At 39.4% G+C, this 20,951-nt stretch overlaps 2 protein-coding genes and 1 long non-coding RNA gene across 4 annotated transcripts; 1 reads left to right on the top strand and 2 right to left on the bottom strand.

Annotated features, from left to right (window-relative positions):
* Nucleotides 1-580: 580 nt before the first annotated feature.
* LOC127360870 (tumor necrosis factor receptor superfamily member 14-like) lies at nt 581-6,376 on the bottom strand. 2 transcript variants are annotated; one of them, XM_051395292.1, is made up of 10 exons: nt 5,735-6,375; nt 4,870-4,996; nt 4,616-4,709; nt 4,100-4,225; nt 3,357-3,512; nt 2,668-2,755; nt 2,459-2,566; nt 1,663-1,799; nt 1,513-1,539; nt 581-1,393 (listed from the first exon to the last, which is right to left on the bottom strand). In XM_051395292.1, the coding sequence occupies exons 2-10, from the start codon at nt 4,909-4,911 to the stop codon at nt 1,371-1,373; spliced, it is 801 nt and encodes a 266-aa protein (XP_051251252.1). In that variant the 5' UTR covers nt 4,912-4,996; nt 5,735-6,375; the 3' UTR covers nt 581-1,370. The 2 variants fall into 2 exon arrangements, with proteins under 2 accessions (XP_051251252.1, XP_051251251.1); XM_051395291.1 differs by lacking the exon at nt 581-1,393 and having other exon boundaries at nt 1,416-1,539; nt 5,735-6,376.
* A 1,769-nt stretch (nt 6,377-8,145) lies between these two features.
* On the top strand, nt 8,146-13,742 carry LOC127360872 (uncharacterized). Its single transcript, XR_007883953.1, has 2 exons — nt 8,146-11,332; nt 11,446-13,742. It is a non-coding gene; the product is annotated as an uncharacterized LOC127360872 (long non-coding RNA).
* Nucleotides 13,743-14,058: 316 nt separating this feature from the next.
* LOC127360871 (tumor necrosis factor receptor superfamily member 14-like) lies at nt 14,059-18,446 on the bottom strand. The gene is made up of 9 exons (XM_051395293.1): nt 18,377-18,446; nt 17,610-17,736; nt 17,059-17,152; nt 16,547-16,672; nt 16,140-16,295; nt 14,939-15,026; nt 14,643-14,837; nt 14,507-14,532; nt 14,059-14,396 (listed from the first exon to the last, which is right to left on the bottom strand). Exons 2-7 carry the CDS (start codon nt 17,649-17,651, stop codon nt 14,648-14,650), a joined length of 696 nt encoding a protein of 231 aa, XP_051251253.1. The 5' UTR covers nt 17,652-17,736; nt 18,377-18,446; the 3' UTR covers nt 14,059-14,396; nt 14,507-14,532; nt 14,643-14,647.
* Nucleotides 18,447-20,951: the final 2,505 nt, after the last annotated feature.

Genomic DNA, 20,951 nt, shown 5'->3' with positions numbered 1-20,951 from the left:
TGTTTGGTATTAGAGAGTCAGCGTTGATGGTTTCTGTGGTATCCGTAGCTGCATCAGTGTCCCCCTCTCCCTCTTGCACATATGGAGCTAAGCCTACAAGCTAGTTCAGGCAGTCAACTCAAGCTGCGTTGCTATAGGTAGGTTCATAATTCATGAAGGCTAAAGTTGCTCAGGAAATATTTGCCATGTCCAGCTTAAAATACAATAAGTGATTTCAGCCACTGGATGTCAGCAGTCAGTTATAAGGCGGTCTGATGTTATTTAAGGATGTGACAGTCTGAACTGCTTTAATCAAAGTCCAAGTGTTCATATGGAGCTGTCAGCAGTGAAGGACATGGCTGTTATCACAATACTGAGCCATATAACAGTCCCACTGTCCCTGCTTTTGGTCTGTCTGATTGGTCAGTCCTTAGACAAATGGAGTCCTTAGAGAATAGAGATATCAGAGAACCAAAATGTGTTAGACAACCTACACACATCAGCTGACCGCTCTCACTTCTTCCCTGCTACTGACTGCAGCCACTTTTACTTCCTGACTGTTTGGAGGGCTTCCTGAAACAAATGTTCACATTCAGAGCAGTTAGTCAAAGCAAGGGGACTTTATTTGTACAGCAAATACATTAGAAAGTATAAAAGCACAATACAAAGCAAAGTATAATAAAAAAGAATAGGTTCGAAAAAAAAAATATTACAAAAATAAGGTCCTCCCCTCTCCTACACAAGAAAACACTGAAGGCACATTACATTACTACAGTGAAAAAAGCATAGCATATCATATCAGTGGTTAATATCAGTGATCTTCCTGTATAAAAGCAATACAACAATTTTAACGTAGTACGAGTACAAATCCTGTATTCAAAATGTTGCTAAAGAAATAGTACAAAAGTATAGGTAAAATAGGATCCATTAGGATTAAAATAATTCATCAACATTGATGTTATTTTTAATAATAATAATAATACATTTTATTTATAAGCGCTTTTCTAAATACTCAAAGACACTTTACATAAAAACATAAAAGCAGCATGGAAAAAAGTCCCATGGAAAAACAAAACTAGACATTAGTCCATCTCTAAATACTGTCTGTGGCTCTCAGCCCCAGGCCCATTGGTTCCTACTGAAGACACAAATCTTTATAAATAGCTCACAAATAGTACTTTCATTTTTAAAAAGTCTCAATAATTTCAGTAACTGCTTATTGTAGTTTTTAATCAAACATTACTCTATCAGATGGAATTGAGAATATTTTCCACTCTTCAGTTTTCAATCTAAAAATACAAAAGAGTGACCATTATTGTTGCAGATGCCCGGTAGCACTGAGCTCATGTTGCCACTGAGGAATTCTAATATTTTTCACAACACAAACTGAGTCATCTACCTCCAGAACTGGAGACTGTAGGCGGGAAGAAGAAGAAATAAAAGACATTAAAACAAACTCAGGTGCAGCCTGTTGTGTGAAACATTGTGAGACATTAACTTAAAAATGAGTACTTAAAATAAATTCAGACCTACCAGAGTCCTTTTTCATTGTTAGCCTGCCTGAAATCCAAAAGCAAGACACAATTAATAGCTTTAGCAGTTAGCGACCATCCTGGAGGCAGACAACAATGGGAATCGGTAGGTATTAGGTAGTTATATCAGGGATTCAAAATAAGCCCTAACCTGTGGTCACAAGTCCAGCAACTGTTAATAACGATAATAATAGAGGTATATATGCATAATAATTCCTTGAAGAACTTCCACAGACAACGTTACTGCTCGTACTTCCTTCTTTGACCTTTACTTGGGTTTCTGGACAGCTGTTGGAAAAGAGACATAAAACAGCTTCAGTCAGCACAATACAGAGAATATATATTAAACATGTTCCATTATAACTTGTTCCACTGCAGAATGACTGCAGAATGACTGCAGAAATCAACACAGTAAGTGAACACATGCTGGTCCTGCAGAAACAAAGATGGGCTGACAGCACAGAAATAACTCATTTTCCCACATACCTGTTATGTTCCAACCAGCTCTCGTTTTACCATATGCTGCTTTCATCCTGCACCTCTACCCACCTCTCTAGTGTTCAAAGTACTCAAAGTACTGCACGCACAGTCACACACACTTAGAGCGCGGTATCAAGAGAAATGTAGGCTTCAGTAACTTGTGCAAGGACAACTCAACATGCAGTGGGAGGAGCTGCGGATCGACCAGCAACCTTCTGATTAGCAAACGACCCACTCTACCTCCTGAATCACAGCCACAGTAGGCTTCCTCTGTTCCAGCTGTCCATTGAGGAGCAGCAGTCTCCCTTTGTTTTGATTATTAAGTTTTAGATATGTACATGTGCGCCCATCCAGGGGAGAAGTCCCCGCCCCCACCTGAGCCCCACCGCACCACCACAGGGCCACACAGGGAGCCACTGCCCACAACCTCCCCTAGCCAAGCCCCTCTTCCCATCATTATCAATCACCTTCCAACAACACCGATCACAATCCCTGTTGGTTGTGAACTTTGTTCTCCACATTGAGCATCAGTTGAAACAGTTCCTGCTTTTATCAGAAGATTCATTGATTCACATCTGGAATGACAGAGGGAAATCTTTTACAGGAACATTAGTAGGATCCAATGAATTCACTGCTGTTGGAAGAATCCAGGTGTCTGATGTGAAGCTTCACTTACTGTGTGTGTGGCTGACAGGATGGAAATGTTCCATCTGAATATGTTCCAGCACTGCAGTCAGAGCACTCAGTGTCTGTTAATGCTGTTCCTGTACAGACACAAACCAGTTCAACAGAGACATTATGAAGGGATCAAAGTGTTAGATGAATCAGTACAGAGAGGGTCCATACTGGGTTGGTCAATAGCTGGTTGGAACAGCTGGTTGGAACAGCCAGTTGTCATTGGGGTTAGTTTCCTTGAACTTTGGCATTCTCATTCAAACCTTACCTTTAATCTGAAAGTGAAGAAAGCTAGCTCTCTCTCTCCTAGAACTTTAAAAATGCAGCAGAGAGAATCATATAGGTGGCTACAGAGTGTGTGACACAAGAGGTAACACTATCCACTGGAGCTTTTACAGTCACTAGAAGCACATTCATAGCCATGTGTAAAGGTATCTGTGTTGTAATGTCAGCTAAGCCAGTGGTTCAAGAGGCCAGCTCTGGGACAGTGTAGGCTTCAGCTATGTAGCAGGCCATAGTATACAGAGTTGCGAGAGGTTTTATAGGAGTAGGGGGGGTATGTAGAATTCAAATACTTTGCACTAAGATGTCAATATGTGGACCTGTATCAATCAACAACACTACTTAATACTCATATACACAGGTTTTTTATACAAGGTTTAGTTGTTAAGTCAGCACAAGTAAACCCACCTTTCTGACTGATGTATTGTCCTGGTTGACAGAGTGTGTGTCTCTGTGCTGACATACAGCCGTCCTCTGTAGAGTCCAAACAGTAGAATCCCTCCAGTGGTTCACAAACTGTATCTGATGTTGTTGTACATGACGTCTTTATCTTCAAACCAGAACCTGTCAACACATACACAGGTTACACATGGAGACACAGAACTTTTATTTCACTTAATCTACTGCAGACCAACATGCTACTTTGTTTATAACTTAAAAACCATCTCCAAGTCTTTATGAAATCTACAAGGTAATTGAATTGTCATTTTACTTTACTTTGATTCATTACTAGTCCCACTGATAAAAACATATAAACCTGATCATTGCTGTTTAAACACTGAATAAAGGAAAGTCTCAGCCGATATTAACAGCTGATACCTTCACTACAAAAATACAGCTTGTCTTCATGTTGAATGTGTTGTGTCTTACTTGTGTGAAAAGAGCCTGTTAGGACACTCACAATAATTCAGAACACATGAGGTCTTTGTTTCTGCATGTAGTCTGTTATTTCCATAAATACAAAAGCAGTAATGTGCAGCAACTCATCAAAATGAGTCTCTGCATCTTCACACTGACAACCAATCTTCAACAGTGTGGTCAGTTCTTCCACAGCATTAACAGTGGGACTTGCAGTAATAAGCCTACTTACTGCCTTTAAATCTTAGTCACATGTTTCTACTAATAACCAGGGAATATGAACAGAACTCTACCTGCAATACAGACTGTACAGGAGTAACATTGTGTCCGTACTGTAGGCTGATTTATGAAGGTTCCCTCAGTGCAGGACAGACAGGAAGTACTCCTGAACTCTGTGCAATCTGTTTTAACTCGACTTCCTGTTGGAGAGAAAAACTATTCAATTTCAATGTTTCTATTAAAATGAAAATGTATCATCTTGAGAGTAAAGTGCATGTTGTGAGCTTGGCAAAGTGACATACACTGCTGTCTACTACAGTGTCATTCTTCTTTCTACCACCAGATGAAGCTCAAGTTTAAAAAAATACAAAACAATATATAAATGAGAGCTTGTTGTTTTACTGTTGGAATAAAACTCCAGTCAGAGTCCTTCACAGATACATTTCACTGGTGAACATAAACAGCACCAACCATGGGAGTCAGACTGACTCCACTGATCTGCACACAGTGTCTGCACCTGGCAGTAGAACTAAAGACTCCATATGGAACTACCAAAGTGAAATATCCTTCAATATTCAACTGGATCTTACCAGGAAGACACTTAGGACAGCATTCATTCCCTCTCTGATACTCTGATGGATGACATTGTAGTGCATGTCCTCTGAAGATATTCATCACAAGAATCTGTGAAGAGTAAGAAAGAGATTTTAGTTCAACCTTTGCAGGTGAGTTATAGCAGGAAGTCACATGATAATGAGGTCACATTTGTGTCATTGGAGCCATAAGAGTAAATAACTAAGCAACTAAGCAAATAAAAGCTGACTGTAATAACAAATGATTTTACCAGCAATGGTGCAGCTGTCAAAGGTTTTCTTCCAAACATCATTTTCTACTGCTGGATCACAGTTTTCATGGACTGAAGACGTCATCTCACTGAGAGTAAAATCCAACAGGAGGACACCATCTGGAAACTGAAAGAACACATATTCATGTAGAGATCACAGATTAGAGATTACTGATGAACAAATTAACTTGGCACCATTAATGTAAGATCACACACACATACACACTTCGATTTGTCCTTGAACACAACCACACACATAGAGAGGAAACTCAAACTTCCTGTTCCACATGATCCCTCTCTGACCAACAGGGGTTTCATGACCAGTAGAACTTTCTGTTAGAACAAAGACCCTCATTCTTTCTGCCATGAAACTACACAAGCACACCTCATACCCTCCCACACAGACACACCCCATTAAACCACTGCAATGAACACCAGACATCTTAAACATGATGTTAATGAGAAACCTGATTAACACAGCCAGACTTGTGTTGTACAAACCGGATTGGTTTATGTTTGGTTTATAGCCTGCAATACGCTTACAGTGACTGTATCTGTATATGCATACAACTGGGTGAGAGCCCGACAAACCTCTGGCAACAGTGGCAGCAACCTTCCCGATATAGACAAGCCTTACGACTTCCAAATATCTGTTTGAGGAAAATAAGACTCTTAAGGACAAGGCCTTTTCTAGAAAATGGCCTTCTTTCTTACGTAACCGATAATCTTGATCTTACGTTAGCTCGGCAATAAGAGTTCTAGCGTTGCCCAAACAACACACACCCACACAACAGGGTTCAACAGTGTTATATATGGAATGTGTTACCTTCTTTAAAGAAAATATAGCAGAAAAACAAGTACTCACTGTTTCGCTGCGACACTGGGGATCAGGAATTAACTTAAATTTCACTTTCGAAATAAGTTTTTTTCAAAATAAAAGCACGTCGTTTATTGCAGTCCTCTTTCCTAACGGTAGAGTTCTCCTGTCGGTCTGGTCTTCTAACAAACGGACTACAGGGACTATAAAGTCTAATTGAACGATCTTCTGTAATCAGCACCCAACACAGCAAAGTCATCCAATGGTCAATCCCAATCTCCACGGAATGCGAGGGGCTCATCTCATCTTCATCCGTTTATCCGGGATCGGGTCGCGGGGGTAGCTGGTCCAGCAGAGGACCCCAAACTTCCTTTTCTATGGCCACATCTGCCAACTCTGACTGGGGGATCCCTAAGCGGTCCCAGGCCAGTGTGGAGATATAATCTGTCCACCTGGTCCTCCGTCTGCCCCGTGGCCTCCTCTCAGCTGGACGTGCCGGGAACACCTGGACTGCGAGGGGCGTCCCCGATAAATCCGCGGGGACTTAAGGCTGCCCCACTGTAATGTGGAGTGCATGAGGGTTCTCCCAGAGATCATAAAGTACAGCGGTAGTCGAGAAGAAAAAATCGTCTGTCCATTGTATATTCCTCTCTCCTCTGTGTCTCTCATCCTCTCCTCTCCTCTCCTCGCATCCCTCCCACCAGAGATGGGAGCACCCACCCCCTCTGTAATCTGATTGGCCACCCCGTATGCCCCCCCACTGGTCATTGACTCGGGGTAATGTCAATCATTGCGCCAAAGCTCTTTACCGACGCTGCATGTTAAAAGGGAAGCAAAGCCGAAACCTTGTGTGTCTACACTGTGTTACTACTGATATACTTACAACTGTAAGGTTTTCATCGCGGGGTTTGCAGCTTTTCGATGATGTTCACGTTGCGTAATTACGTCACGTCAAAACGTTCCCATGGCAACAGGGGAAAATGGCTGCTCTTGAGTGAAGTAAACGCAACAAATGTTTAACTTTCTGTTGAGATATATATGACTTTTCTGCAACGAAAATGTATAGATTATGACATCATGCAAGCCCCGCATATTTTGCGCGGAAATTAGCAATTTATGCGGTTAAAGTGCGGCGTCTTTGAGAAAAATGCGGCCCCGCATAAATATGCGGACTTTGGCTGATTATGCATTGAATTATACGATCGCATAATCGCGTTTTTCTGGAGGGACTGGAATGAACTCGTGTAACTTCACCAGTCACAGACTATTTTGCAACGTGATGCTCCTAGGTGCACCGAGGTAAGAACAGAACTCTACAGCTTCTTTAAGACTGTCACAACAAGGTTTTGCCAACTTCTGTTCCATTTGGGTCTAATTTGGTTCAGTTTGCATGGGAAACTGTTCTTGTGTGTTTTACTTTAGTTTGCTCTCCATCTGGACAAACGTTAACATCTCTCCACTGTTTCAGTAACGTTAGCAATTACTAATTGCATCCGTTGTTTTGCGTTTTGTGACATGAACAACAACAGAGTATCCTATCATTGTTGCCACTGTGATGTTGGTACAGTACAAATAACATGTTGCTGTGTTCACTGTACAGAGCTAGAAGCACTAACTTCTTGCTAACTCTGTACAGCAAACCTGCTAGTGTTCTGTGTGTTACCACTTGGTAAGAGTACACCCAGCAGATTTAATGTGGCCAAGAAAAGCAAGATGAAAACAAACAGTGTGTAACTGTACAATATCAATTGAAGTGATGGCCCATATTGTAGTGGGCGATCAGTGGCAACTTTCATTTTGTTACTTTTGGGCGGCCACCCCAGATTAATTGTTGTTACCCCCTGTGTCCCCCACCAGAAAATTCTCTGGACCCGCCCCTGCTTTGGATTCCACAGGTGTGGCGAATCCTGAATCAAGGCTCCACTGTGGAGAAGCAGAGGTGGTAAAGGAGGGAGGGAGACGCCGCATACTGGGACGCTTTCGGGAGCGAACTGCTGTATGGCACCTCTCCAGACTCGGAGGAGATCATGCTCTACTATGACGAGGTAACTGGTTTATCCAGGTAACTAACCCTGGGCGAGACCCCTTCGAGCGATTACCTATTTTTGTTATCCATTTCACACAATTCAGAAAAACAAAAATGTGCATGAACTACAGGCCTGTATTTATTATATTGTGATTGAAATGTTCGTTATTTAGAAGAAAGTCGAGGTGTGACTGACTTACAGTGGATCCCTTGTCCCCCCCTTGTCCGTTCCATTAGTGAGACCCAGAGGTGAACTGTCCCCCTCCCCCTTCCCCTTCTCACACAGCTTCGGTGCAAGGCACCTTCTCGGCAAGCAGGGCGCTTGCAGCTGTAGGGGGCACCAATTTGCCAATTCCCCCCCACAGTGATATAATAGAACAGATTGATAATAGAAAACCTCTTCGCGGGCGCAGAGGATTTTTTTTTGGTAAGTAAAAGATTGCGGCGACTGGCTGCAAGACACAGGCAAAATGCGCAGGGAAAATGTCTAGCTGTTGCCTGATCCAAGAGCTGATTGGATCTTTGCTTCAACCACAAACACCATGTTTTATATAAAATCCTGAAGTACTGTGTGATTGTGATATTCAACACTAGATTGTAGGCTCTTCCTTATTATGTGCAATGAAAGTTTAATCTGTTAACAAACGCATCTTGTCTGGTTGATGACAAAGTTTATTTGTATCTGAACGTGGTCAGCAAACTACAGAAACTCTACAGATCTAACTGATGCAAACACTTCTGCAAATATATACTGTCAATAGTGTATACCTGTATATTCTTCAAAGTCAAACTGTCATCATTCACACAGCTACACATTCACATCGCACCGCTGTCCCAATGCATTTCTCAACCCTACTTTAGAGAATTGTACAGCAAGAGTTCATCTTATTCCACATTCCTACAGACTGTCACTTACCTCCCACCCACTGAGTGATTGGTCAAGTGCCAGGGAAACTGAAAAATAAATAAAATTCTATCTCACATTTGCAGGTGACACTAGTCAAGTAGTATTTTGGTTGTATTGGAACTAATTAATTACATATTTTACAGTAAAGTAAAAGTGCTTTGGCAGTGTTATGTATCTGAATAACACAAAATACAAAGTCATTATTTGATATGTATCTGCACAATGTAAGGACATATAGTAGGTAAGAAAAATTAAAACTCCAACTTCATTCTATAAAAGCATAAAGCATGAGTTGGTATGTCCCAACTCAGAGTATTTACATGTCAATATTCATTTACATTTTCAGTGCCACTAATTGCTAAGCTTTCATTAATAATCAAAGTATCACAACTGTAGATGCCAAGTTACAGTTATGATTAAAAGAAAAGCGGTCGTGAGCTTTTATTTTGAAGGGTGAGTTGGTTGGTTTCATGGGTGACGCCTTATTTATACTTTCAGTTGGCCTGACTAGTAATCCTCTAGTCCTGCTTTGTTTCTTTGTGGTCCGATTGCGATAGCTCTGTACATGAATCTTCTCTGTTGGCTGTTTCTAATGAAAAGTATGTGGAAGAGCAAATGTTATCTTGAATATACAGACACTGGTGTCGTCAGCAGAATTATGCTGATAACATGTTGGCTGAGTGTACTTGTGTGAGTTATATAATGTACTTTATGAAAAGGCTGTTTCAGATGTCAACACTGGAAGAGAATAAAGTTCAGACACTTCACTCTTCCCATACATGTTAGTACTGTTTTCTGTTCTAACCAAATAAAGGAAGTGTCGTGCTGAAAATGAATCAGCATGTGACTTCTTGTAAGTGACATTTCCTTCTGTCAGTTCTGGATATAAATGTTATTTTAACAAAACAACAGTGCTGACAAGCTCAAGCTGTGGCATGATTGTTGTGATCTTCACATGTGGTGGAAAAAATACTTTTTGGTAAAATTATGTGTTTCTGCACTGTTATGGTCAACGGACCTTGCCCTACTCTGCATGTGATGAGGTTTGCACAGTGTGGAATTTCAGTGAAGAATTTTCCACAAATAAAGAAGTATGCAATAGATTTTCCTTGTGGCACTAAAGGAACCTCAATATTAGATTTTAAAAAAAATAATAGATTTAACCTTGCAAAATGTATTCAGAAAAAAGATGAGTAAATTGTGATTTTTGTCCTGATGCAACAATTATTGATCTTGTTACTGTTGACATTTGACACAAAGCTTTTTCTTCTGAACTATTACGAGAGGAAAGCCTGCAACTTGTTTTGCATCTCAACATTAGCTGAAAATGAAAGGTTTAGTTCAAATGTCAAACAATTTTTAGTTCCAACATGAAACCAAAAGAAGGATATGGATATAGGATATAGGGAGAAAATCAAATCTCAGTTCTTGTACATAGAGAGAAAAAAAATTATGTTAATGTTAAATGTAAAACGTTAAAATGTACCTACCTATAGTGGTCTTCATCAGAGGGTGCTCTGGTGATGAAATTGACACTGAGATTAGTCAACTCCTGAAAATAAGTGTGTGTTAGCTTATTGCCTTTGGGTATTCAACAATGAACCTTTTTTGGTTTAGCACCAACAAAGTACTGGGGAGACGGTAACAGCTAAAATTGTGAAATGTGCCTTTAAGAGACTGTTGCCTAGAGATGAAGCAGACGACCACCCACCTAGAGCCGGGGTCTGTCCAAGGTTTCTGCCTCTTAAAAGGAAGTTTGCCCCCGTCGCCAAGGTCTTGCTCATGGTGGTACTGTTGGGTTTCTGTAATTAATGTTTTAAGGAGTTCGGTCTAGACCTGCTCTATTTGAAAAGTGTCCTGAGATAACTTCTGTTATGAATTGGCGCTATACAAATAAAATTGAATTGAATGCGAGAGAAGTGTCAGACAGCACCCAACCTGGTGTTGAGTTAGTTGAGCGGTACACCTGTTATGAATGGATGTCTGTTGCTACAACAGCTGTGTGTTTGTCTTTTCCCACTTCCTTCAAGCTAACATCAGCTCAACCAAGAAACACTTATTTCTTGAATTATAACAAATATTTTTCAATAAACAAAACAACAGCCGACCATGAGACGTTCAAAAACCATATTTCTGTGCGCCACACCTGTACCACTTAGTGTGCACCTTTATTAGACTTGTGGCCACCCACAGTTAAACACCTTTAAATATGGAAGATAAGAAGATAACACCTTCCTACAATTCCAACAACATTTAAAAAGCTGCATGTTAACAAATACAAACGATCAAAATGACTACTTCAACTGTGGGTGTAACCTTATCTTTCGTTCAACATCACATTGCGATACTCATAAAAAACTGACTTCAGTGAAAACCTGAACCGTGTAACAGGGCTGTACACATGTTTCTTTAGTATTGTGTGATATTTAGTTAAATGCATTATTCAGTATGAGACATTTAAGAGTGGGTCTTTGTGTGTGTTAGAGCACAACAAACTCATGTTCTTGTTTGCCCTTTGTTTTATATATTTTGTTATTGTTCTGCCCCCTTTGTTGTTTATATTTCATTTTGCAGATCTCTCTCTCTCTCCACACTCCTATCTGTTTTTCACAAGATGGTGGGGACTGCATGGCTTGGACTGTGTAAGACATTGTTTGTCATGGAGCACAAAGTGACCTCTGTAGTTGTGCACTGATTGGATTGTTGATAAGCAGTTGAGTTTTATGGCTGCACATTCTGCAGTGGAACAAGTTATAATGGAACATGTTTAATATATATTCTCTGTATTGTGCTGACTGAAGCTGTTTTATGTCTCTTTTCCAACAGCTGTCCAGAAACCCAAGTGAAGGACGAGCAGTGACTAATATAGGTATGCGTTGTGATTGCTAGACTGCGTCAGCCTAGTTGGTCGTGTGTACATACAATTCTTCATTTTGCAAAAAAGTTTATTCTCTTATAACAAAAGAACAGCATGTGCATGACTACATGGTCAAAAACTGTGCGCTCATCCACCTTCACTGATGAGCTCACCTATATCATTCCCTGCACCCATACGCCACCCAGTTTGCACAATATCACAAAAAATAAACAAATAATACATACATAAAAATGACAGCAACAGTATGTATACCAGTAACCATATGTTTATGATTTATGTTTATGAGTTATTATGGCCCCTTGTTGACAAGCTATAATCAACAATGGATGCCTTATGTTTTCAAGTTTAATATGATACCAGAATCTTCACTCTAGCGTTAAAACTGAGCCCTCTACAGCTTATAAAAGACTAATGTTGGTTACAGACATCCTAGTGCAGTTTAACAGCCCTGAATATGTACAGTATAACAGCAAAATGGGGAGATGAGAAAAAGGCTTACCCTTGTAAACCATCTCTCTGTGACAGACTGCTGTGAGGGGAAAATATAAATGGTAAATGGACTGTACTTATATAGCGCCTTTATAGTCTTTTGACCACTCTGTACACTACATGCCACACTCTCCCCATTCACACACATTCACTCAATGATGGCAAAGCCTATCAAATAGAAACTAACATTCATACACATTAACATACTGATGCACAGCATCAGGAGCAATTCGGGGTTCAGTATCTTGCTCAAGGATACTTCGACACGGCGGCAGGAAGTGCCGGGAAACGAACCCACAACCTTCCGATAAGGGGACGACCCGTCCTCAATGTAATGTGCGTTAGTTATAACAATTAACTAACAATTATTCAAAATATTATTGAAATCACAATATGCAAATTTCAGAAGCTGCAATTAGTTTGATAAAGGTAAAATATGTTGTATATAATTATAATAAGGTGTCTCAAGATTTAAGAAAACATGTTTGGTACAGACCCCAACTAATGTCACATTATCATAATTTTAATAGATTTCTTTCAATGAAAATTAAATTTGTGATGCAAATATTGTCATCTCCTGCACTAATAGTAAATTATATTGCAATAGTAATATCTATCAAAGTAATCACAATACAACACCATATAGTGCAGCCCTAGTTAGTTTCAGACATCTCCTTTCATTTAGGATCTCTTAGACCACTGTGCACTCTGAAATCTTTTTTCTTTAGGAATTTCCCATTTCATTATTTATGGACTTTGGGTTCTTCTTTTTATGGGGAAGCAGTTCATTAGCAATTTCCACCTTTATGCATACAATGTTAAGTCTTGAACTTGAGTTTATTTTTTTATGCATTTGTCTTCTTGTAGTCCATTATGAGCACATAACTTCCATAATCCCAACAGCATGTATATATGGCATACTCCTTCATTCTGCAGGCACAACAGGGGAAATATCACAAACAAATGCAGTTGTGTTCCACACAGTGAGTAACAGCCCCAGTTCACAAGCCTCCAATGTTCTTCAGTCCATTGTGTAACCAAAAGTTTTTCCCCCGCAAATATTATCAAAATCACTATGTACCATATGCACATTGCAGAAGCTGCAGTTGGTTTGGTAAAGGTAAAATGTTTGTCAAATCAGCATTATGTTAAAGTACTGTATAGTTCAGAAAAAGATACCCTACAAATCTTGTTGTAAGAAAACATGTCTGTTTGATGGTGATTTTTGTGTTGTGAGGCAGCCAACTCAGAGTTACACTGCAACATTAAAGGATCATTGTACCGAGGGAGACCTAGATGAACAATTGTTCATCTATGTATTTGATGGTGTATAAGGCAAGGCACTCTTAAAGTCTGGGAGAGAACAACCATGCTGAGGTCTTCTCTCCATGCTGCATGAAGTAAAGAGACTTGATTCATCACACTGGGTCTGTAACTACCAACTATCAATATTTAGAAGAATTTCTCGAACAATAGTTGAGGGACATTCATTCAAAGATAGTGAATTAAGAGTATGCTTTGTGGCAAAGGCACCATACTCTTCAGAATTGACTTGATAACTATAAACTCCAGAGAAATGTGAATATTATGTTTGTCAATTTATATTATTCACTGTTTACATTCAAAAGTTGGTTTAAAGTTTTTATCTTGTTCACAAACTAATTGTAAATATATTTTTGGTGTTTCTTGTTGTCTGTATGAGTAGCATTGTTCCACACAAGAGCCCTTCACAATAAAATGTTAGGCCTATGATTCATCCCTTGTACAGATCATAATCTTCTACTGCACATTACAAATATTCTTTATACTTAATACTGTGATCTTCTGCACATTCCTGCACAAAGGTCCTTCATTTAAATGAACAGCCATATTGTACATACTGTCTATTATTGTCTTTATAATATTGTATCATAACTGTTAATTTTCTGTGCTTTCTATTCATTCTTCTTGATGTACACTCCTTGATTTCCTTGTCCTGTGTTTATTGTTATGCACCAAAGAAATTCAAAGATTATGTGAAAACCTTCTAGGCAACAAAAAAACAAAAAACAAAAACAAAAAAAGGAAAATCGTTCATCAAACCAGGTGCTGCAGCAAAAACACCCCTGCTCCCATTTATTTTGAACATGGTTAGGCGACGAAACCATGTGTCCCAACATGTTACAGTTCAGGACACATAGTACCCATCCAGTGGATACTTTGAGGGATGATCAAAGAGTTTTGATGTCTCCAGTCAGGATGCTTTCTATTGCTCCTCTGTAGAAGTTAATGACAACTTGGCACAGGCATTTTCTGAAGTTTCAGAAAGAAATGTAGTCCTTTCTGTGATTTCCTCATGAAAGTGATGTGTAACATTACATGTTTCTGTTCTTTCTACATCACATTCCTTTGCATGTTGTTTATCAGGAACCTAAAAAAAAATGACATCATTTCATTAATTATAAGAAAAATCATTACTCCTTACTATTGTACACAGAACAGTATACTCAGTAATAACAGCAAAGAGAGTATAAAACATACCTGGGTGGATATGTCTGCATTCATTCCTGTAATAAAACATAACCAATGAAAATTAAAAACGTAATGATGTGACACACAATATCATTATTTATCAAAAACATCTCAGTGTTTTTTATGGTCTAAATGCAAATCATACCTGTGTTAAGACACCCTTTCTTCCTCCTGCAATGGTACAATACAAATGAAGCTGCTCCAATTAATAAAAAAAATCACTGCTCCTACAATAACAACACCAATCACAATCCCTGTTGGGTTTGAACTTTGTTCTCCACATTGAGCATTAGTTGAAACAGTTCCTGCTTTTATCAGCTGAAGATTCATTGATTCACATCTGGAATGACAGAGGGAGATTTTTTACAGGAACATTAGTAGGATCCAATGAATTCACTGCTGTTGGAAGAATCCAGGTGTCTGATGTGAAGCTTCACTTACTGTGTGTGTGGCTGACAGGATGGAAATGTTCCATCTGAATATGTTCCAGCACTGCAGACAGAGCACTCAGTGTCTGTTAATGCTGTTCCTGTACAGACACAAACCAGTTCAACAGAGACATTATGAAGAGATCAAAGTGTTAGATGACATCAGATGGCAGTTAGGGAGGGATTTGTCGTGGAAGCCAATAGCGCTGTGTGTCTCGTCCCTCAGTCCAGCAGCTGTAGCGGACCCATTAGCTGAGTGGGACTGGGAGCTCCGAGTATGTATACAGTATGTATACAGCATCTGACACCCACAGAGGACAGTTTGACGACAGAGAATAGTTTTTTGACGGTTTCACCAGATAATATTTTCACCATAAAATAAGATCCAGTTTCACCAAAATCACTGATTAGGCTGTGTTTTTGTACAGTTATCAGTAAGGTTAGTATATATCCATGCTCCACTCCAGCAGAAAGCCATACTGTTGCTAGCTAGCTAACTAATGAATCAATCTAAGCTATGTGTGGCTGACAGGTGAATGTCATGATATTATTGGTTGAAATCAGTTTGTTCATTTTGTGTTACAGAAAGACAAAATGAGCAGATTTTGATATAAAAATACAAAGGAAACGGGTTTTTGTAAATTTGTTGGCCCACATGGTTAAATAGCGGTATATCTATACCGTAAAATTTCTAATATTAGCCCAGGCATTTATTTGCTTAAATGACTGAACTCCCTCTGCCTTTATTGGGGACAGGCCTCTATTTGGGACAGGCGTTTAATTCTTTTAGCACAAATCTCAGGTGGAAAACCTCTCTAACTTTACTGCTTCTCTTGAGTTTCGTTAAGTAAATTTGACAACTTACAGTAAACTTTAGGTTGTCCATTTTTTCTCTATGCCAGCGCCATGACACTTAAACAATGTATGTTTTACGGCAGCCGGCGTACAATCAGTGAGCAACCGACTTCACATGATGATATTCACAACTCGGATTAATTTTAATGAAAGCCTTTGATTCTTTTGATCAGTGGACCAGGTGGGTTTTAAGATGTTTTATACATTCAGATCAATTCTATAAAATCCAGACCAGGCTTTTAAGGGCGACCTGTGTCTATTAGGGACCTCACCCTGCTTTTATTGGAAGTTTCATGGGATATAACTGAAATGCAATCTTAAAAGGTTACAAACATTTGTAATTGCACAAGTAAACCCACCGTTCTGTCTGATGTATTGTCCTGGTTGACAGAGTGTTTGTCTCTGTGCTGACATACAGCCGTCCTCTGCAGAGTCCAAACAGTAGAATCCCTCCAGTGGTTCACAAACTGTATCTGATGTTGTTGTACATGATGTCTTTATCTTCAAACCAGAACCTGTCAACACATACACAGGTTACACATGGAGACACAGAACTATTTGTAGTTTCATCAATACAAAAGCAGTAATGTGCAGCAACTCATCAAAATGAGTCTGTGCATCTTCACACTGACAACCAATCTTCAACAGTGTGGTCAGTTCTTCCACAGCATTAACAGTGGGACTTGCAGTAATAAGCCTACTTACTGCCTTTAAATCTTAGTCACAAGTTTCTACTAATAACCAGGAAATATGAACAGAACTCTACCTGCATCACAGATTGTACAGGAGAAACATTGTGTCCGTCCTGTAGGATGATTCATGAAGGTTCCCTCAGTGCAGGACAGACAGGAAGTACTCCTGAACTCTGTGCAATCTGTTTTAACTCGACTTCCTGTTCGAGAGAAAAACTATAAAATTTCAATGTTTCTATTAAAATGAAAATGTATCATCTTGAGAGTAAAGTGCATGTTGTGAGCTTGGCAAAGTGACATATACTGCTGTCTACTACAGTGTCATTCTTCTTTCTACCACCAGATGAAGCTCAAGTTTAAAAAAATATATTTAAAACAATATACAAATGTCAGCTTGTTGTTTTACTGTTGGAATAAAACTCCAGTCAGAGTCCTTCACAGATACATTTCACTGGTGAACATAAACAGCACCAACCATGGGAGTCAGACTGACTCCACTGATCTGCACACAGTGTCTGCACCTGGCAGTAGAACTAAAGACTCCATATGGAACTACCAAAGTGAAATATCCTTCAATATTCAATACCATGAAGACACTTAGGACAGCATTCATTCCCTCTCTGATACTCTGATGGATGACATGGTAGTGCATGTCCTCTGAAGATATTCATCACAAGAATCTGTGAAGAGTAAGAAAGAGATTTTAGTTTAACCTTTGCAGGTGAGTTATAGCAGGAAGTCACATGATAATGAGGTCACATTTGTGTCACTGGAGCCATAAGAATAAAGTCACTGTGCAGAATGTGGATCAAATACACATTCACACATTCCTGTGATGCAGCCCCACCCCTGGGTGGCGAGTCTGTGTTATGATGTAGGTACACTAATGTTTCCTATATGTGGAGTGTTTTTTCCCAAACCCCCAACATCCTACCACTGAAAAGGCACTCTCTTTCTATATCTGAAAACTGCTCCATCTGAACCTTTAGCTCATCTACTCTCTTCTCCTACAGAGGTTAAAGGCAGGACAGCTGCTCAACCCTCAGTAGAGCTGATGAAGACTCTGATGAAGAGTAATCTGATGTATGAATTGCTGCAAAGCAAATAAAAGCTGACTGTAATAACAAATGATTTTACCAGCAATGGTGCAGCTGTCAAAGGTTTTCTTCCAAACATCATTTTCTACTGCTGGATCACAGTTTTCATGGACTGAAGACGTCATCTCACTGAGAGTAAAATCCAACAGGAGGACACCATCTGTAAACTGAAAGAACACATATTCATGTAGAGATCACAGATTAGAGATTACTGATAAACAAATTAACTTGGCACCATTAATGTAAGATCACACACACATACACACTTCGATTTGTCTTTGAACACAACCACACACATAGAGAGGAAAGTCAAACTTCCTGTTCCACATGATCCCTCTCTGACCAACACGGGTTTCATGACCAGCAGAACTTTTTGTTAGAACAAAGACCCTCATTCTTTCTGCCATGAAACTACACAAGCACACCTCGATTTGGCCTTAAAAACAACCACACCGATTTAAAAGCTTAATCAATTGAGAAAGCCACCAGAACAATGATCATCAACATTGTCCGGGTTTGCCTATCCCTTCATGGTCGATAAATAAAAGTTAGGGGGAAAAACAAACGGGATTAGAACTACATTTCGACATTATTAATTAACTGCACAGGATTTCCGCATTTGACTTGTGTGTTGTGCAGTACAGTCGCCATTTGTTTTCCTTGGGTAGCGATCATTCACAACATCTTGACCTTAACTAAACTATGAGATTAAGCTGTGCCATAACAACACATACACTACAGGCTTCAAAAATGAATAATAACGTATAATATTAAAGAATATATATCATCAAAAATACGGATATTTACTGTTAAGTTGAGCTGTAGGCCACGCCCCTATCTGCCTGAATGCACCAGGTGAAGATGATTTCTTCTTCTTCTTTTAGATTTGACTGGCGGCTGGCATCCAGCTTATAGGTACATTGCCGCCACCTACCGGACTGGAGTGTGGTACATAAGATGACAGAGGGAAAAAAAACAAAAAACTATCCATCCATATATTAAACCCTATCCTTTAACCCTGTTTCCCTCAAGTACTTACTCACATACCTCCTAATGCTTTCTAAGCCTTGCAACATGTTCCCTACTGTGATGCTCAATTTTTCCCTTTGCAGTGCTGCTTTTAGTTCTCTCCTCTCTCTCTCATATCCCTTGCATTCCATAAGAACATGCTGCACAGATTCAATCCAATCCAATCCAACTTTTTTTGTTAAGCACTTTAAAAACAACCAAAGTTGACCAAAGTGCTGTACAGGAGAATAAATAAGACATCATAAATGTAAGCAGTGGTGATGATGAAGACCACTGTGAGAAACATAGACAGTGATGGCGATAACACTGGAAAGTTCCCGTGGCATATGGACGAAGTCCGACGGCGACGAGCTCGTCCGGGCTGCAGACGCTCTTTCACACAGACGTGCCCGGCGTTACACCACCTGTTGTTTATGAGCACAGACAGTCCCCCTCCTTTTAGTCCATGAGCCAGGGGGGTTGATCGGTATCATCGGGGGGACAAATGCTATCATTGTTTTTTGGCAAGGTATGTACCCCTAGTACTAGAAAAATCACGATAGCAGTGCAGGGGTGGTAGCGAAATCACTTTTTTCAGCTCATGAAGTTACTAACCCCCTAAGAAAAATTCCGTTTTTGAAATCTGGTGTATATCTGGTTTAGGCTCATGGTAGGGATATTGTCAATATTCTATAATATGGTGCTTGGTATCGTTGGAAAGGGGACCTTTTAGGCTTTCATTTAAGCCCAGTACTGAATCTGTCTGACAAACACAGAGGTCACATGACTTCTTTAAACCAGAAATAACACACATTTTCTCACAATTTCTGCCTGAACTGTATGCTTTCTTTTATCCCTGGGGCATGAAAGAACACCAGGGACACAAAACTCAACAACGTCAATACTCAAGGCACTCTGATGATTCAGAAAATGTATAATATACCCATACTATTTATTTGTGAGAGCCTTAAATTAGACTTGTGCAGCCAGCACAAGTCTTCAAAATAGAATAGAGCGAATAGAATGGACAAATAGGATGGAGCCCTACTAGTTGTAAAAGTCAATAAAGAAACAGGTTGTAAAGTCAATATATTTAAGCAAAGACTGGTTTGTATGTTGATAGCCATTATTTTATTATCTAATCATCATCATTCTCCATGTCATCCTCGTCTTAATCTGAACTTTCTACACAGGTCGCCTGGTTTTCACACTTTGTCAGTTTACACATGTCTGTGCACCTGAGGCCATTTGCAAGACACATACATCGAGTGAACATTTTTTTGTGCAGTTGCAGGAGAGTAGATCCAGGAGAGCTTCAGGTGCCTTCCATCCAGTGCAGCACCAACTGTTCACCTTCCTCCCCTGTCTCCATCTTCCATCCTCTGCCAACAGGGCTTGGTACTGTGGGTCCTTTTCTAAACATCTTCTCCAAATACCAGCCTGATAGTTAGCTCGCAGTGTGTGTTGCCTCCAGTGTTGGGCAAGTTACTTTAAAAAAGTAATTAGTTACAGTTACTAGTTACTTCTTCCAAAAAGTAACTAAATTAGTTACTTAGTTACAAATTATAAAAGTAACTAGTTACTTCAGAAAGTAACTATTGCGTTACTTTCAAGTACATTTTTAAATGCTCAAATGTGACCCCACCTTCACCCCTCTTTAACTGAACTTAAAATACATGTGCATGTTCAATTATTTATGATAAATCTGAATATTATAATGAAATGGACACTTAATACAATCCATTATTAACAGAAACAATGTACACAAATCTAAACTATTTTAATGTTGCTGTGGGACAAAGTGAGACTAGCCTCCAATCAAATGCCATGTATGTAGATATTATGTTTATATGGTGGATCGATACAAATAACACAATAGATGTTTTGGAACTTTTGATATTTATTGCCCCTCAACAGGCCACAACTGGGCAAAATTAAATTATGCTTGTTAAGCACTATACCAAAAATAAATAACAAATATATACACTCTTTGTAGTGCAAATAAAACAAAAAAAAACTTCAGACAATTGGTAGATATACTGTACTTAAAGTATTTTCTTCCTCGAAAAAGTAGAACAGTGTAACAATATGAGGTGCTTTCGATCTAACATAATAATAATAATAGCATAATGTGCATTTCACGGTTACATTCGTTCCTTTAATTTCTTGGAGGGAACAGTAATGGCTATACTTCCATTTAGAGAAGGCTACTTTTGGATTATTTGGGCTCGCCATACCTGTCTCTCGTTGACTGACTCGCTTGTGTTGTTCGTTGTGTGTCCGACTATGCATGCTTTCGAACACCCGCCCAACTCTACCTCTGATTGGCTCACCATGACATTTTACTCAACCTCAGCCAATCGTCAGCATTTAT

Source organism: Dicentrarchus labrax, unplaced genomic scaffold (genome assembly GCF_905237075.1).
Source record: "Dicentrarchus labrax unplaced genomic scaffold, dlabrax2021, whole genome shotgun sequence".
Taxonomy (NCBI): Eukaryota; Metazoa; Chordata; class Actinopteri; family Moronidae; genus Dicentrarchus; species Dicentrarchus labrax.
Note: the sequence above shows the minus strand (reverse complement) of the source record. Positions and strands in the feature narration are given on the sequence as shown.

Coding starts and splice junctions, on each gene's coding strand:
- LOC127360870 (XM_051395291.1), bottom strand. CDS start 4,911: ATGATGTTTGGAAGAAAACCTTTGACAGCTGCACCATTGCTG. Junction 4,226..4,615: donor CTGTCCTAAGTGTCTTCCTG/GTAAGATCCAGT, acceptor TCTCTCCAACAG/GAAGTCGAGTTAAAACAGAT. Junction 3,513..4,099: donor CTGTACAGTCTGTATTGCAG/GTAGAGTTCTGT, acceptor ATGTGTTGACAG/GTTCTGGTTTGAAGATAAAG.
- LOC127360871 (XM_051395293.1), bottom strand. CDS start 17,651: ATGATGTTTGGAAGAAAACCTTTGACAGCTGCACCATTGCTG. Junction 17,153..17,609: donor TGACAGCTGCACCATTGCTG/GTAAAATCATTT, acceptor TACTCTTCACAG/ATTCTTGTGATGAATATCTT. Junction 16,296..16,546: donor CTGTACAATCTGTGATGCAG/GTAGAGTTCTGT, acceptor ATGTGTTGACAG/GTTCTGGTTTGAAGATAAAG.